Source organism: Argopecten irradians, chromosome 4, assembly GCF_041381155.1.
Source record: "Argopecten irradians isolate NY chromosome 4, Ai_NY, whole genome shotgun sequence".
NCBI classification, from domain to species: domain Eukaryota; kingdom Metazoa; phylum Mollusca; class Bivalvia; order Pectinida; family Pectinidae; genus Argopecten; species Argopecten irradians.
This window is the reverse complement of record NC_091137.1, coordinates 52,359,595-52,376,424: the sequence shown is the minus strand read 5'-3', so window position 1 is coordinate 52,376,424 and position 16,830 is coordinate 52,359,595. Positions and strand designations below refer to the sequence as shown.

Below are 16,830 nucleotides of genomic sequence, written 5' to 3'. Positions count from 1 at the left end.
GTTAAATCCAGTGTTTTAGCATGTTAAATCAGCATGTTAAATCAGTGTTTTAGCATGTTAATCAGTGTTTAGCATGGTTTTAGCATGTTAAATCCAGTGTTTTAGCATGTTAAATCCAGCGTTTTAGCATGTTAAATCCAGCGTTTTAGCATGTTAAATCCAGTGTTTTAGCATGTTAAATCCAGTGTTTTAGCATGTTAAATCCAGTGTTTTAGCATGTTAAATCCAGCGTTTTAGCATGTTAAATCCAGTGTTTTAGCATGTTAAATCCAGTGTTTTTAGCATGTTAAATCATGTTGCAAATGTTAAACAGTGTTTTAGCATGTTAAATCAGTGTTTTAGCATGTTAAATCCAGTGTTTTAGCATGTTAAATCAGTGTTTTAGCATGTTAAATCCAGTGTTTAGCATGTTAAATCCAGTGTTTTAGCATGTTAAATCCAGTGTTTTAGCATGTAGCATGTTAAACAGTATTTAGCATGTTAAATCCAGCGTTTTAGCATGTTAAATCCAGTGTTTTAGCATGTTAAATCCAGTGTTTTAGCATGTTAAATCCAGTGTTTTAGCATGTTAATCATGTTTAATGTTAAATCAGTGTTTTAGCATGTTAAATTTTTAGCATGTTAAATTAGTGTTTAGCATATTAAATCAGCTTTTAGCATGTTAAATCCAGTGTTTTAGCATGTTAAATCCAGTGTTTTAGCATGTTAAATCCAGTGTTTTAGCATGTAAGCATGTTAAAATCAGTGTTTTAGCATGTTAAAATTAGTGTATTAGCATGTTAAAATTAGTGTATTAGCATATTAAATAGCATGTTAGCATGTTAAATCCAGTGTTTTAGCATGTTAAATCCAGTGTTTTAGCATGTTAAATCCAGTGTTTTAGCATGTTAAATCCAGTGTTTTAGCATGTTAAATCCAGTGTTTTAGCATGTTAAATCCAGTGTTTTAGCATGTTAAATCCAGTGTTTTAGCATGTTAAGCATGTTAAATCCAGCGTTTTAGCATGTTAAATCCAGCGTTTTAGCATGTTAAATCCAGTGTTTTAGCATGTTAAATCCAGTGTTTTAGCATGTTAAATCCAGTGTTTTAGCATGTTAAAATTAGTGTATTAGCATGTTAAAATTAGTGTATTAGCATATTAAATAGCATGTTAGCATGTTAAATCCAGTGTTTTAGCATGTCAAATCCAGTGTTTTAGCATGTTAAATCCAGTGTTTTAGCATGTTAAATCCAGTGTTTTAGCACGTAAGCATGTTAAAATCAGTGTTTTAGCATGTTAAAATTAGTGTATTAGCATGTTAAAATTAGTGTATTAGCATATTAAATAGCATGTTAGCATGTTAAATGCATAATGAGCCATCTACACTCACTACTTACATGCCAATTGTTATATTTTTTAAAAATTATACACTTCCGGTGTTCTTTTCTCACTCGATGACGTCATATAATAAACGTCACATCTACAATACTAGCACGTGAGCGTTACAACAGATCTAGATTCCGGAGGGGGTGGATGTGGTGAGTTATTCTCTTAAACATTTTCTTTTCAGAATTTTCTGATGCAGTTCTTTTTGAGGATTTTTTAATATAGAGTTATTATCAAAATGAATGATAATGACAGTGAAAAATCCAAATGGGTATGGTTTGGTCAGAAATTACCCCGAGGAGAAATTGTTTACTTTTGTCAAGTTTTTGCTATCTTTATTGTCATCTGAAATAGTATATACAATCTAACCGCGGACAATCGTCTAGACTCTGTATGGATTTCTCTGTTGAGCAGTAGCATAGGATATCTGATTCCAGGTCCTACTATGAAAAGAAGAAATGTTTCGTATAATACACTTCATGAAAAAATTGAAAAAATGAAGAGTGGTGGAAAAATCCAAAGAAGATTATTAAAGGTATGTATTTTTGATAGTGAGAGAGAGAGTATGGAGATATAGCGTATAGCGTTTTTCCCAGAATGCAACATTCAAGATGGCGATCGCCATCTTGAATGTTGCATTCTGGGAAATACGCTATACGCTATATCGCCATACATTCTCTCACTAAGTATGAGATATTAATAAATTAAATTAATGTAATATTTGGATTAATTGAGATATCTTTTGTTTACAGTAACCTGCAAAACTTAGTAAATTTGCATAATTTGATAATACATGTATTTTATATATCAATGCGCATCACTTTTATCACACTTTAAAAAATCGAAAGCATTTCTACAGAAGACAGACTTCTGCAGACTGCAAATTGTTTTAAGAGAATGCGAATGTTATACTATAACTGAAGAACAATGAGAATTTGTTCAAAGTTTTGCTGATTTTGAAATTTTGTTAACTAATAGTTATACAGTAAACCTCCGGATAGTTTGAACACGGAATTTTCCCAGAAATACAGTAATTTTATAGCTAGTGATGACTTTTTAGCTCGCCTATTCGAAGAATAGGGGGAGCTAATGTTGTCACCCCGGCGTTGGCGTCCCATTTCACGTTAAAGTTTTTGAGCAAGTTTCTGTTTCGTCAATTGTTTAAGCTTAAGTCATCATAAATGTTTATGATTTTATTTTCCTAATGTGTATGGATGCTGAATGTGATAATACAACCAATTTAGGGCCCTTTAGGAGTTTTTTGAGTCTGTTAATTTGTCATATTTCCATGTTAAAGTTTTTGAGCAAGTTTCTATTTTGTCAAATGTTTAAGCATAAGTAGGGCTGAAACTATTAGTAATTTTTGTATTCGATTATTCGGTCACATGTAATCGATTACTTATCGATTAATCGTTTGAATTGAAGGCAACTATATTGTTTCACTACTGACTACTGAAAACGTCCGCCATGTTTTGTTATCAACTAATAATAACACCTACCGTATAATATGACAGAGGACATGCCTTATATAATATAAGCCTACCAACAAATAAGGATAGATTTATTGACAAAACAAACGTATTTTATCCCAAATAAGCTCTGAATTCCGTTCCTGTATTGTCTTCCGTAACATCGTTTAAATCAAGTCTGCTAACCCGCTGTTTTGACGTGACCTTCACACGTACGACTAATCAACCAAATCTGGATCACCACGGAACAACATGACCAAATTTTCGTCAATGAACTTTTTTATTTCCGTGATCAAAAAAAACAAAATAAATCAACAACTCTTATATTCAATTAGAATATGAACAAAAACATTCTTTTTATATGATAAACACATGCAATAGTAAAATCTAAATGTTCAAGATTACTGCTCCTTCCGCTCCCGAGTGTCCCGGCGGCGATTAGGCCTCCGTGACGTAACAACATGGAGTCGATCGCTAGTGAAAATTGGCGAACAGCGTGTTGCAAGCTTTCTCATGACATCCACTTTTTCATTGATTAATGACTTTAACTTCCACAGAGACGTAATTTAACAAGTATTTCTCACATCATATATGCTTTGTTGAGTTCAAAACATGTAAAAAAAGAGATGAAACTCCAGTCGGAATGGCTTACTCAGAAATCCATGATCTGTCAACGTGTTTAGTCAGCTTACAATGCACTGGCTATGCATGTTACGATTAACGATTAATAAAATCTTTAATCGATTATCAGCAATTAGCTTCATTAATCTAATCGCCTCCGATTATTCGACTAATCGTTTCAGCCCTAAGCATAAGTCATCATAAATGTTTATGATTTTATTTTCCTAATGTGTATGGATGCTGAACGTGATAATACAACCAATTTTGGGCCCTTTAGGGGGTTTTTGAGTTAATTTGTCATATTTCCATGTTTAAGTTTTTGAGCAAGTTTCTATTTTGATATTTTTAAATAGTAAATACTTGAACATCAACTTCTTCTGAATAGGCGAGCTTTGCTGTTCTCCAACAGCTCTTGTTATAATATGTACTACTTCGGATAGTTCGCACCTGTCCAATGATGAACGTAAAAGTAAGACTTTTGTCGGCAAATCGGCACAATGGGGCCCTTAAAATGACGATATACTGCAGTGTATATCAGTAAAATTGTCAAAAAGGTGGTTTCTAATGAAAAGAGGCTATACATATATCATAAAATGTATAAAATATCAAAGAAACACAATTTAACAAAGCATGACATTTTATTGACTCGTGCCCTATCCGGGCCTCGAACTCACGATCTACGGCACCCAATCGTCTAGCCAAACATACCTGCGCCTTCTACCACTGCGCCACATCCAAAAATGTATATACAATTACCATAAACTAATTTTCTAGGTAGCATTTATGTGTATATGTAGATAAAGTTTAATGTAGTTGTATGTATGTATATATTTTATGTTTTTCAAAATGATAGAAAGAACTTTTGAAGTTAGTAGCAAATATTAATTCTATGTATGATGTGTTCAATTAACATACAGATATCAAGAACATAACTGAGATTACAAAAAGAGTAACATATTAAAGGGACAATTCAGTCTAAGAGAACATTAAAATTTGTATATATATCAGATAAAACAACTTCTAATGGAAATTACATCAGTCAGTGTTACTGTGATATGCCTGAAACGCCTATGGTGGTGACACGTGTGTGAAATATTCAAACTTGCTCGCTGTCCGCCATTACACACTGTGGTCGAACTTCTTGTATGCCGAACCCTGTCCCTTGCTCTTAAAGTAATGCAACTTTTGGCTAGAACTGCTCAAATCGCTCTGACAGTAATGTGTTTACCTTATTTGGTGAATTGTCATGCCTAAAAATCATTTTATCACCTTCTCAGTGGTTATGTAGTTCATTTGTTTAACGTGCGTGACTTTGGCTCGGGTATGGGTACAGAGTTAATATTGTACCTGCTTAATCGTATTGATCAACGATTTGATATTTCAACGATATTAATTAAAATACTTAACAATGTTGTGGAATTTGTCAATGTTTTACGTTATATGTTTCATAAGAAATGTAGAACAATACATTTATGCTATAGTTTGCTTATTGGTTATGTAAAAGAATTTGCCTGAGTGAATTGTCTCTTTAATAGATGTTCCCATGAAATACAATTTTCATGCATGTAAATGTTATGTATAAATGGTACCCTTATGGAATAAGTACAGTAGCACAGGTGAAATTCACAGGTAAAACACAGGTAAATCCGGGTTTACTTCTCTGAAATAGTCTATAATACTTGTCATAACATTCTGCTAATTATCAGATTAGAAAAAGTTGGCAAATGGAGATACAGCCATTGATATAAAGTAGTCGTTTAGAATAATTTGCCTTTGTGTAGTCGTCAATTTTAATAATTCCAGTCGCACTCCACAGAGGAGGAATAGAGTTAGATACATCAGAATTTTCAATTAGTCTGCGGACAAGTTTCCAAAAATTTCTGAAGTTATTTAAATTTAACGGAGTGCGATTAGATTTATATTTATGAAGCAGTCTATCACACTGGTAAATGTTTTAGCCTGGGCTTTCGCATCAAACTCGGGCTGTTCACAAAAATGGCGGCGAAAGCAATGTTAGTCAAAGTAATGTCCTACGTCAAGGAATACATACATTTTCTGAAGCCGGGAATGCTTTTACGGAGTGGTGTCAATGCATATATTCGTGTCCATAGATCTTGTATGTGTTCAAACAAACAAAAATATACCCATAAAACAATAACACGAACCGGCTATGGTTTTTTGCTTCCTTAAGCTTGAGACTCTACCAGGCATGAACATATTTCGTGTCGGGTTTACAAAAACAATACGTATTTACGTCAGTAAACACATAGAATACATGTGCGTATACCACGTGCTAAATTTTTCGCGTGCTACATGTATAATAAGGCGTCAAACACAGGGACTCTCGCTTTTTCCCAAATCACGGGCCCAATAGGGGATCTGCGTCGATTGTAACCAAATTTGGCCCAGAAACGTTCTTTGGGGAAGGATAACAAAATTTGTATAAATTTTGGCTTTGACCTCCTGGAGCAGAAAGAGTGGGACGCAATAGGGGAATTAGAGGTAAATATTCAAATCTGCATTCAGAACATTACTTGGCATCACAAACCATGCAGGTGAGCGATACAGGCCCTCTTGTTACGGAGTACGAAACGGCCTCACTTTTATATAGGCAGATATAAGACAAAGCTTATGACGGAACACATTGAGATTAATTAAAAGTAAATTTAAATGAATGAACGTGTTTGTTGTCTATCTTATTAAAGATGGTTGGTTAGGTTAATAATTTATACCTACATATACAAGTAAGTGATGTTGCAAATGATGATTTTTTACGTTCACGATCTCTCACGATATACTTGTACATTTTATGTATATAATCTTATCATTTCGTCTATCCGTTGCGTAATAGGATTTCTACACAATATACACTATAATTACCATATAATTACGTATACACTGACCACGGCTAATTAATCTTGTGGTGACACCTGTCTATGGTTCAGATTCTCTATTTGATTTAGGTTTTAGTAAACGACAATTTACGCTTTCACACACACTCACACGACGTCGATAAAAACATACATTCTTGATATAAATTGAAATGTATTGTAGAGAAAGTGAGTACAAAACTTGGTCTTAATCTTATGATTACAGTAATGCTCTTTTCTAGGGCTAATGAAATATAGTTACAAAGATTATTTTATTCTTTTATATTTTGTGCATAAAGTAATTGAACTAACTTAAACATGTTGGGATAACGGACAAAATATGGTTTTCTTATATGAAATCTTCATACACTTTGCATTTTTAAGGAAAGAAAATTCACCCTCAATATCGTTTTTTTATCCTTTCTATATATATTCACACCTTGATAACCGAGAAATTCGAAAGTATTTCCAGCAAAAGCCATCTGTATTAATTTTTTTTTTTTACCGATCAGGCTATGGGAACATAAAATTAAAGCTTTCGAAAGAAATATGATTGTGTTCGAACATTTTTTTTGTCTATGTCCCACAGTCCGTTCTTAGGCTCCGTGATAAACACGTATATTATGTAGAATGCTATTATCTAATATTTCATTGACTATATTAAAAGACTAAATGTACATGTCGCTAGAACCGTGACCAATTTCACGGCTATTTGCGTCCAATCTGATCATTCGTTGATCTAATAATAAAATATCAGAAGCAAAAGTATCCATAATTTAACATCTATTCTGCCAAAAGAAACGTTTTAAAGAGGTGTATAATTAACAATGTAGCGTTGTCAGAATTTAATAAATAGTTTCCAATTTAAAAAAAAATTACGTTGTACAAAAGAAAGAACAAAACACAGCAAGGTGAACTACATGTATGAAAGAAATTAAACAATTTCACTGTAACAAGCATTGTAGAATATCTAGGCATATCTTCTACATGAAATGATAAGTTACAAATTAGTGACGTGTTTCGTATTTTTCTATCATTATAATGTACAAGATAATATATAGATTCTTCAAAAATAAAAGAAACAAAATCAACGCTGAATATACAGTTGAAATACACATATGTTCCCTTTTTAAGCATTTTTGTAACGGGGCCGTTTCGACTGGGGCCGTTCTGACTGGGGCCGTTATTGCAGTGGGGCCGTTCTGACTGGGGCCGTTGATTCGTACATGTAGCTGCGCTCTTCATATTAGGTTACATATGCCATATGCACGCATGTAGCTGTGCTTTTTCGGGGCTTTGCCTTAAATTGATATCTTATGTTTCCGATTGAATTGATACAACATGCAGAGCTACGTGTACTGCGTAACGATAAAAACTTGAGCAAGTCTAGAAAGTACCGGGTTTTGCAATCTCGTCCCTGATTCGATTTAATATCACACAATGAGCCAATGGAAACTATTGTAACATTTTCGCGCACCTTGCAATACCAAACGTATCTCCTTTTACAAAAGAATTCCACATGTTTACAAGATTGTCTGCTGTCATCATGAGCAAACAGAGAGTCTTCGTACGGCACATTGTAAGAATATATATTTACAAGTATTAGCTTCCCAAAAAGCTAAGAAGGCTACCATACAGCTTTAGTTATTAGGAAGCAATGATAGGAAAGCTTGACAAATTGTTCTGTTCACAGGGAGTTGGCACGAATATATATATGTAACAGGAGAGGAGAAAATGTAGCAGCCAGACCGGGATTCGAACCCGGGAACCTCAGAACACTAGCCGAGTGCTCTACCGACTGAGCTACCGATGATCGACCCAGTCCAATCCCACTACACTCCTCCCTCCTTTCTCGAAGTCTTCGCCCTCGAAAACATACGAGACCCTTCCAAATACCACCACAGTGTGTTATTTACAGTTGGTAGTAGACTAAAGGTTACACATTGTGCACACGGTGTGAACTACGAGTGGACACGGAGTGCACGAGGTTTAGACTACAGGTAGACACGGAGTGCACGAGGTTTAGACTACAGGTAGACACGGAGTGCACAAGATTTAGACTACAGGTAGACACGGAGTGCACTACGTGTGAACACGGTGTCCACTACAGGTGGACATCGTGTCCAGGTAAAATGTTTACTACATCCAGACCACAGACAGACTAGATGATGTGCCACAGAGATATGAGAAAATATGTATTTATTCTGCAGTCTATATGGACTTTGACAGATAGAAATATTTATTGCGATCAGAAACATAATATTTATTGCACTATAAAAATGACCGTTCATTACGGGAAATCATTCGTACTGTAATGTTTATTTGAATAGATACATATTAAGTAAAATGTATCAATATATATCATCATACAATTTAATTTATAGATAAGAACGTTTATTAGCAGTTACAAAAGCAAATTAACTGTGTTGCAAATTAACTGCGTACGGTAAACCACGTTCTGGTTATGTCTCATCAATGGATAGTTCCCAGTAAAAACTATTTTTCTTAGCTAGTGATATGTAGTTTAAAGATGAAATTCTTTTTCGAACGCATAAAGTGATGAACTTTGCGTGGAGTAAGATTTTCAGTGTAAGCAAATCGTCGCCAAAGAGATATTTTGATCGGCAAAATATTTTGATTAAAAAGAATATATTGATGGGCATAATAAAAGCAAGGATATATAAACATAAACAAATAAATTATTCATAAAATGTTTAACTATGTATGTATGGAATATAGTTTTCTAAACGGCAAGGTGCGTGAAATAGTTTTAATACTGTCAAATGTATAATACGTATACATTTGCTACATGGAACCTGGCGCGTTGCAAAGCATTGGAAAAATGAGAAATCGTCCATAGACGTTAAAAATCGGCATTAGAAATTACATTTTATTGTGTCAACCGATTGAGGAACCTGTAAGCACTGGCTTAAGACAGCAAAAATTTAGTATCGGGCATGTGGCTGCTCGTCAGCATCGACACTGTTCAAAGGACCGATCGCTAAAATGTAGGTCACATGCCTGATAACAAATCTAACAGACAGAATCAAAATAAATCCAACTTCTACCAATTTAAACTGTAGATTCATAGTTGTTGATTAGATTCTGAATTTGAGTTACGTGATAACAATGTATGATCCATACATGTAGTATATTGTACACTTAATATTTGCCTGCTCGAAAGACAGACCCCTAGGCTAGGACTGCAGTTGCCATGGTCACTTGGTCTTCAGACTGTTCCATCAACCACACGGGCATGATAATCTAAATTACCTAACATTTGTCAGAGTGGGGCCAGGAGCCTGGGGCCTTCTTTGGGCACCCTTCAATATGTTCAGTCAAGTGTATCCCAGACTAACAACACCTGTATACATGTAGTACCTTATCCCAACCCCAGGAGGTCTATTTATAGCATGCTGTACCTAGGTGGCAGCCTCTCTACATACATACATTGTACTCATCACACAAATACGTACAGTTATACAACAATGCTAGTCAGTAGGGACAGAGATTTAAACATACTATTTAAATCTCTGGTAGGGATATGTGTTTTAATGGTAGTGCATTTTAATTTATTTGATAATGAAGCTTTATAAATTAAAATTAAAAATAATCTAAATACCAGGTGTATAATTAACTAAAACATTTATTTCAAGATTATTGGAATATATTTCATCCAATATCTTTTCATTAATTTAATTTTTTTCAAACTGGCTTTTTACATATATCAGAAACCTGATTATCATGACTATGTATATAAAATACCATATTACAATGTTGAATAAGTACCTAATCTAAATTAATTTTGATTATAATATATACATGTATTATTGGTAAATTCAAGGTTGTGACTGACATGCTTGATTTACGCATAGTACAGCTCCCGTCAGCTCCACTTCACGGCTGCCTGTCATGACAATAATTGCCACCCCCCCTCCCCACACACCCCCAACCCCCGGGAAACGGTGTACATGTTTACCCAGGCTCTACAACAAGCATGTACATGTATCTAATAAGAATGGTACTTATGTGTTTCAAACTCATGAACCTATATGATTTTTAAACGGTAAAGTATATTTGTTTGTCTTACCAAACTTCCATAGAAACAATTCTAAAATCACATATTATATAAAGATTCTGCCCCCATACTCATAAAGCCGCACAAACACAGAAGGAAACGATTCTGCCCTCTGGCCATCTATCGATGGTTACATTGAGGCACCTGTATAGCTGGATACTGTGGCTTACCTGTATGCTTGACAAATTATAATTATTGGACCATGACGCAATATACGGTCAAGATAACTTGCGGGGTTGGGATCATAAACATATTGTGTGTACCGGTAATTAAGAATCAAAACAAGCTGAATTGGGTACTTGTAGGTAAACTAGCCACCAATTAGTGGAGAACGTCATAAAGTTTGAAGTGGATTTAATTCTGCATGATCTTTTAAAGACGTGCAGTTTTTAATAAAGAATATGTAATTAAGCTATTTTTACGTACAATACTTTTAGAACTTAAAAATAGCAAGAAAAATGTTATAAAAGTGTATATATTTTAATGAAAGACGATCTACAAGGGTATCGCTAGATAACTGATTGATAGGCACCAAATCTTTTTATTTAAAAGCTATGTATTACCCGGTATATGATTGTATTACTGATAGCTTATTATAAAAGAAAAAGTGTCTCAAACGCACAATAGGACTGGTTTTTGCTGCAATTCAAAGTTGTTTTTGACTTGTGAAAATGCTTGTATTTACTATTTCATGTAAATGATATATATATATATATTTCATGCAATTTACCCATAAAACATTGACTTTTGAAAACGTAATATAGACAATTTAAGATATGAAATGGAAACTACTGATATAAAATTAAATAGGCATATACTTAATGAATATAAAATAATCTTTATTACTTTTGTAGTGAAAAGGTTTTATTCATGTATACTAAAAAAATATCGTTTTATATAGTTATATATACTGTACATTAAATTGTAGATGTTGTAATTTAGAAAAAAGATAAACACTTGAAAATTATAATTATATATTATTTCAAATTGAAGAACTTATTCTTCCCCGATCCCTAACTGTAACTCATCACCTTGTCTGTCTAGGTCTCAATGTACCTGGACACGATGTCCACCTGTAGTGGACACCGTGTTCACACGTAGTGCACTCCGTGTCTACCTGTAGTCTAAATCTTGTGCACTCCGTGTCTACCTGTAGTCTAAACCTCGTGCACTCCGTGTCTACCTGTAGTCTAAACCTCGTGCACTCCGTGTCTACCTGTAGTCTAAACCTCGTGCACTCCGTGTGCACAAGGGTGAAACCTTTAGTCTACTACCAACTGTAGTTGGGCGCCAATTTTCTAACAGGAGAGGAGAAAATGTAGCGGCCAGACCGGGATTCGAACCCGGGACCCTCAGAACACTAGCCGAGTGCTCTACCGACTGAGCTACCTGGTCACCGATGATCGACCCAGTCCAATCCCGCTACATATATATATATACAAAATATCAAAGAAACACAATTTAACAAAGCATGACAATTTATTGACTCGTGCCCTATCCGGGCCTCGAACTCACTATCTACGGCACCCAATCGCCTAGCCAAACATAGCTGCGCCTTCTACCACTGCGCCACATCCACATCCCCAAAAAAGGATGTTTCAATGACGAAGTGATAGTCGGTTCGATATGCTGACATGATCACTGTGGAAATGTGGAACTGTGGATCACTTCGTCATTGAAACATCCTTTTTTGGGGATGTGGATGTGGCGCAGTGGTAGAAGGCGCAGCTATGTTTGGCTAGGCGATTGGGTGCCGTAGATCGTCAGTTCGAGGCCCGGATAGGGCACGAGTCAATAAATTGTCATGCTTTGTTAAATTGTGTTTCTTTGATATTTAATATTTACTAAACACAATGTATCATATTCACTATGTGTTGTTGATCCAAAGATTTAATTTGACAATTTCCACAGTTTGGCTGTTAATAGGACGTTCAACTAATCAAACCAAACCTTAGTTATGTTCGAGACGTCCCAATCAATGTTTGGGTAGCCATCTTTGAAGACTGAAAGTTAATTTTAACACCCAATCAGACAGCTGGGATCGATTTCCAGTGAAATTTGGCGATTCTGATTGGCTGTTAAAATTAACTTTTGGTCTTCAAAGATGGCTACCAAACCCTGATTCTTGGATGTCTCGAGCATAACTAGGGACATAGCATCGTTTTAAAATGTGATTCGTTTGGATGTGACATGTATTAAAGTGAGTTCCAAAGGCATATTTGACCCCAAACCAACATGTCGAATTCCCAAAATTGCTGTCGCCAGATTTGTATTACAATCCCCGCCTTTTCAAGAGCAGTAGGTAGATGACCATAAACAGGCGATCAATCAGAATTTTGAGCCTGCGATTATATATATGGTCAGTTTTAGTGGACTAGCTGGAATGCATCTGGCGATTCCTGCCAGCGCATTAGCGATCACGGCTACCGACGGCTTAACTAGTGTTTAGGGGATATTGTTTTAACTGTTAACTAGTGTTTAGGGGATATTGTTTTAGCTGTTAACTAGTGTTTAGGGGGATATTGTTTTAGCTGTTAACTAGTGTTTAGGGGGATATTGTTTTAGCTGTTAACTAGTGTTTAGGGGGATATTGTTTTAGCTGTTAACTAGTGTTTAGGGGGATATTGTTTTAGCTGTTAACTAGTGTTTAGGGGGATATTGTTTTAGCTGTTAACTAGTGTTTAGGGGGATATTGTTTTAGCTGTTAACTAGTGTTTAGGGGGATATTGTTTTAGCTGTTAACTAGTGTTTAGGGGGATATTGTTTTAGCTGTTAACTAGTGTTTAGGGGATATTGTTTTAGCTGTTAACTAGTGTTTAGGGGGATATTGTTTTAGCTGTTAACTAGTGTTTAGGGGGATATTGTTTTAGCTGTTAACTAGTGTTTAGGGGGATATTGTTTTAGCTGTTAACTAGTGTTTAGGGGGATATTGTTTTAGCTGTTAACTAGTGTTTAGGGGGATATTGTTTTAGCTGTTAACTAGTGTTTAGGGGGATATTGTTTTAGCTGTTAACTAGTGTTTAGGGGGATATTGTTTTAGCTGTTAACTAGTGTTTAGGGGGATATTGTTTTAGCTGTTAACTAGTGTTTAGGGGATATTGTTTTAGCTGTTAACTAGTGTTTAGGGGGATATTGTTTTAGCTGTTAACTAGTGTTTAGGGGGATATTGTTTTAGCTGTTAACTAGTGTTTAGGGGGATATTGTTTTAGCTGTTAACTAGTGTTTAGGGGGATATTGTTTTAGCTGTTAACTAGTGTTTAGGGGGATATTGTTTTAGCTGTTAACTAGTGTTTAGGGGATATTGTTTTAGCTGTTAACTAGTGTTTAGGGGGATATTGTTTTAGCTGTTAACTAGTGTTTAGGGGGATATTGTTTTAGCTGTTAACTAGTGTTTAGGGGGATATTGTTTTAGCTGTTAACTAGTGTTTAGGGGGATATTGTTTTAGCTGTTAACTAGTGTTTAGGGGGATATTGTTTTAGCTGTTAACTAGTGTTTAGGGGGATATTGTTTTAGCTGTTAACTAGTGTTTAGGGGGATATTGTTTTAGCTGTTAACTAGTGTTTAGGGGATATTGTTTTAGCTGTTAACTAGTGTTTAGGGGATATTGTTTTAGCTGTTAACTAGTGTTTAGGGGATATTGTTTTAGCTGTTAACTAGTGTTTAGGGGGATATTGTTTTAGCTGTTAACTAGTGTTTAGGGGGATATTGTTTTAGCTGTTTAACTAGTGTTTAGGGGGATATTGTTTTAGCTGTTAACTAGTGTTTAGGGGATATTGTTTTAGCTGTTAACTAGTGTTTAGGGGATATTGTTTTAGCTGTTAACTAGTGTTTAGGGGGATATTGTTTTAGCTGTTAACTAGTGTTTAGGGGGATATTGTTTTAGCTGTTAACTAGTGTTTAGGGGGATATTGTTTTAGCTGTTAACTAGTGTTTAGGGGGATATTGTTTTAGCTGTTAACTAGTGTTTAGGGGGATATTGTTTTAGCTGTTAACTAGTGTTTAGGGGATATTGTTTTAGCTGTTAACTAGTGTTTAGGGGGATATTGTTTTAGCTGTTAACTAGTGTTTAGGGGGATATTGTTTTAGCTGTTAACTAGTGTTTAGGGGGATATTGTTTTAGCTGTTAACTAGTGTTTAGGGGGATATTGTTTTAGCTGTTAACTAGTGTTTAGGGGGATATTGTTTTAGCTGTTAACTAGTGTTTAGGGGGATATTGTTTTAGCTGTTAACTAGTGTTTAGGGGATATTGTTTTAGCTGTTAACTAGTGTTTAGGGGGATATTGTTTTAGCTGTTAACTAGTGTTTAGGGGATATTGTTTTAGCTGTTAACTAGTGTTTAGGGGGATATTGTTTTAGCTGTTAACTAGTGTTTAGGGGGATATTGTTTTAGCTGTTAACTAGTGTTTAGGGGGATATTGTTTTAGCTGTTAACTAGTGTTTAGGGGGATATTGTTTTAGCTGTTAACTAGTGTTTAGGGGGATATTGTTTTAGCTGTTAACTAGTGTTTAGGGGGATATTGTTTTAGCTGTTAACTAGTGTTTAGGGGGATATTGTTTTAGCTGTTAACTAGTGTTTAGGGGGATATTGTTTTAGCTGTTAAACTAGTGTTTAGGGGGATATTGTTTTAGCTGTTAACTAGTGTTTAGGGGGATATTGTTTTAGCTGTTAACTAGTGTTTAGGGGGATATTGTTTTAGCTGTTAACTAGTGTTTAGGGGGATATTGTTTTAGCTGTTAACTAGTGTTTAGGGGATATTGTTTTAGCTGTTAACTAGTGTTTAGGGGGATATTGTTTTAGCTGTTAACTAGTGTTTAGGGGGATATTGTTTTAGCTGTTAACTAGTGTTTAGGGGGATATTGTTTTAGCTGTTAACTAGTGTTTAGGGGATATTGTTTTAGCTGTTAACTAGTGTTTAGGGGATATTGTTTTAGCTGTTAACTAGTGTTTAGGGGGATATTGTTTTAGCTGTTAACTAGTGTTTAGGGGGATATTGTTTTAGCTGTTAACTAGTGTTTAGGGGGATATTGTTTTAGCTGTTAACTAGTGTTTAGGGGATATTGTTTTAGCTGTTAACTAGTGTTTAGGGGGATATTGTTTTAGCTGTTAACTAGTGTTTAGGGGGATATTGTTTTAGCTGTTAACTAGTGTTTAGGGGGATATTGTTTTAGCTGTTAACTAGTGTTTAGGGGGATATTGTTTTAGCTGTTAACTAGTGTTTAGGGGGATATTGTTTTAGCTGTTAACTAGTGTTTAGGGGGATATTGTTTTAATTCTATTGCACCATATATATACTGTAAATCTCTTATATTCCACGAATACATGATTTTGCGATTTCAGACATGGATCAGAAACATATATAGAGACTCAGCATCCATTAATATTTTTTCATAAATCAAAATAAATTTACATTTCAATAATTGAGTTTAATAAAGTTTTGAAGCATGGGTTGTAACAATGACTCGAGATGTCTTAAATCTGCTAGGCATTTTAAGCTTTCTGCTAAGATCAGCTCACCACTAGGGGACTGTTTAACAATCTAAATTCTGTGTTACATGACGCTTAGATGGAGAAATGGTTTATAATGTATTGTATCATAGATATTTCTTTCATCTCGTACTTGGAATATATATTAAAAAGAGCTGACCCTGTGTGGTAAGAGTTCTTATGGATTGGAGATTTTAAATTGTACAAATGGTGGGCTGATCCCTCGGGACCTAAGAGGCGGGGCCAAAAGGGTCAATTTGGCTATTTCCAATTATAAGATTTTTTGTGTTAATTACTAGATAATCTATGTGAGTGATATAGGCCCTCTGGGCCTCTTGATATTTCTGGTTTTATATATATATTTGCAGTGGAGGCAGCTACATTTGAAATCCAAACCTGAAAGTGTGAGATGTTATAAAGCCTCAAGACAGAAAGCACAAGTACCATTCCTACAAAGGATGCTTACTGAAGTAGCATGGCTTGTGAGTTATTTTCCTGCAAAGGAACCTAATATAGATTTACATATGGGATTCATTTTACATATCTTCTAATGTCTCTCTACATTTTCCACTTCTGAATTAAAATTACTTGTATATTAAATGAAGAATGTTTTAGTTATAACTTGGAACCTTAAGTAAATGTGTACATATAGTTGAACTATTAAAGGTGCATATAGTATTGTATTAATTGTGTTCTTTTGTTTTAATTACAATTGGATGCAACACCTATTGCTATTTTATTTCCAGACTGTTCCAGCTGTAACATTTAGTTTAGGAACATGGCAGGTTTACCGTAAAGAATGGAAAGAAGGGAAAATAGCTTACATGGAAAGAAAAGTGACTTCCACACCTATTCCATTACCTGACAAGTATGTAACCACTAGTGTAGAAAAGAAATGAAAAATCTTTATTGATAATGCTTGTAATAGCCATTTGAATAT

The 16,830-nt window shown here is 34.8% G+C and overlaps 1 protein-coding gene across 4 annotated transcripts in view; it reads left to right on the top strand.

The window, feature by feature from the left end:
• Nucleotides 1–16,830, top strand: part of LOC138321988 (surfeit locus protein 1-like) — an 83,759-nt gene that overhangs the window by 9,620 nt on the left and 57,309 nt on the right. For 3 of the 4 annotated variants that reach the window (XM_069266049.1, XM_069266051.1, XM_069266048.1), the window contains exons 1-3: nucleotides 7,758–7,905; nucleotides 16,259–16,372; nucleotides 16,637–16,758. In XM_069266049.1, coding sequence (XP_069122150.1) covers nucleotides 7,846–7,905; nucleotides 16,259–16,372; nucleotides 16,637–16,758 — 296 coding nt within the window. In that variant the 5' untranslated portion in view covers nucleotides 7,758–7,845. Of the gene's footprint in view, nucleotides 1–7,757; nucleotides 7,906–16,258; nucleotides 16,373–16,636; nucleotides 16,759–16,830 lie in introns of those variants that run through there. The other variant, XM_069266050.1, reaches the window with a different exon arrangement.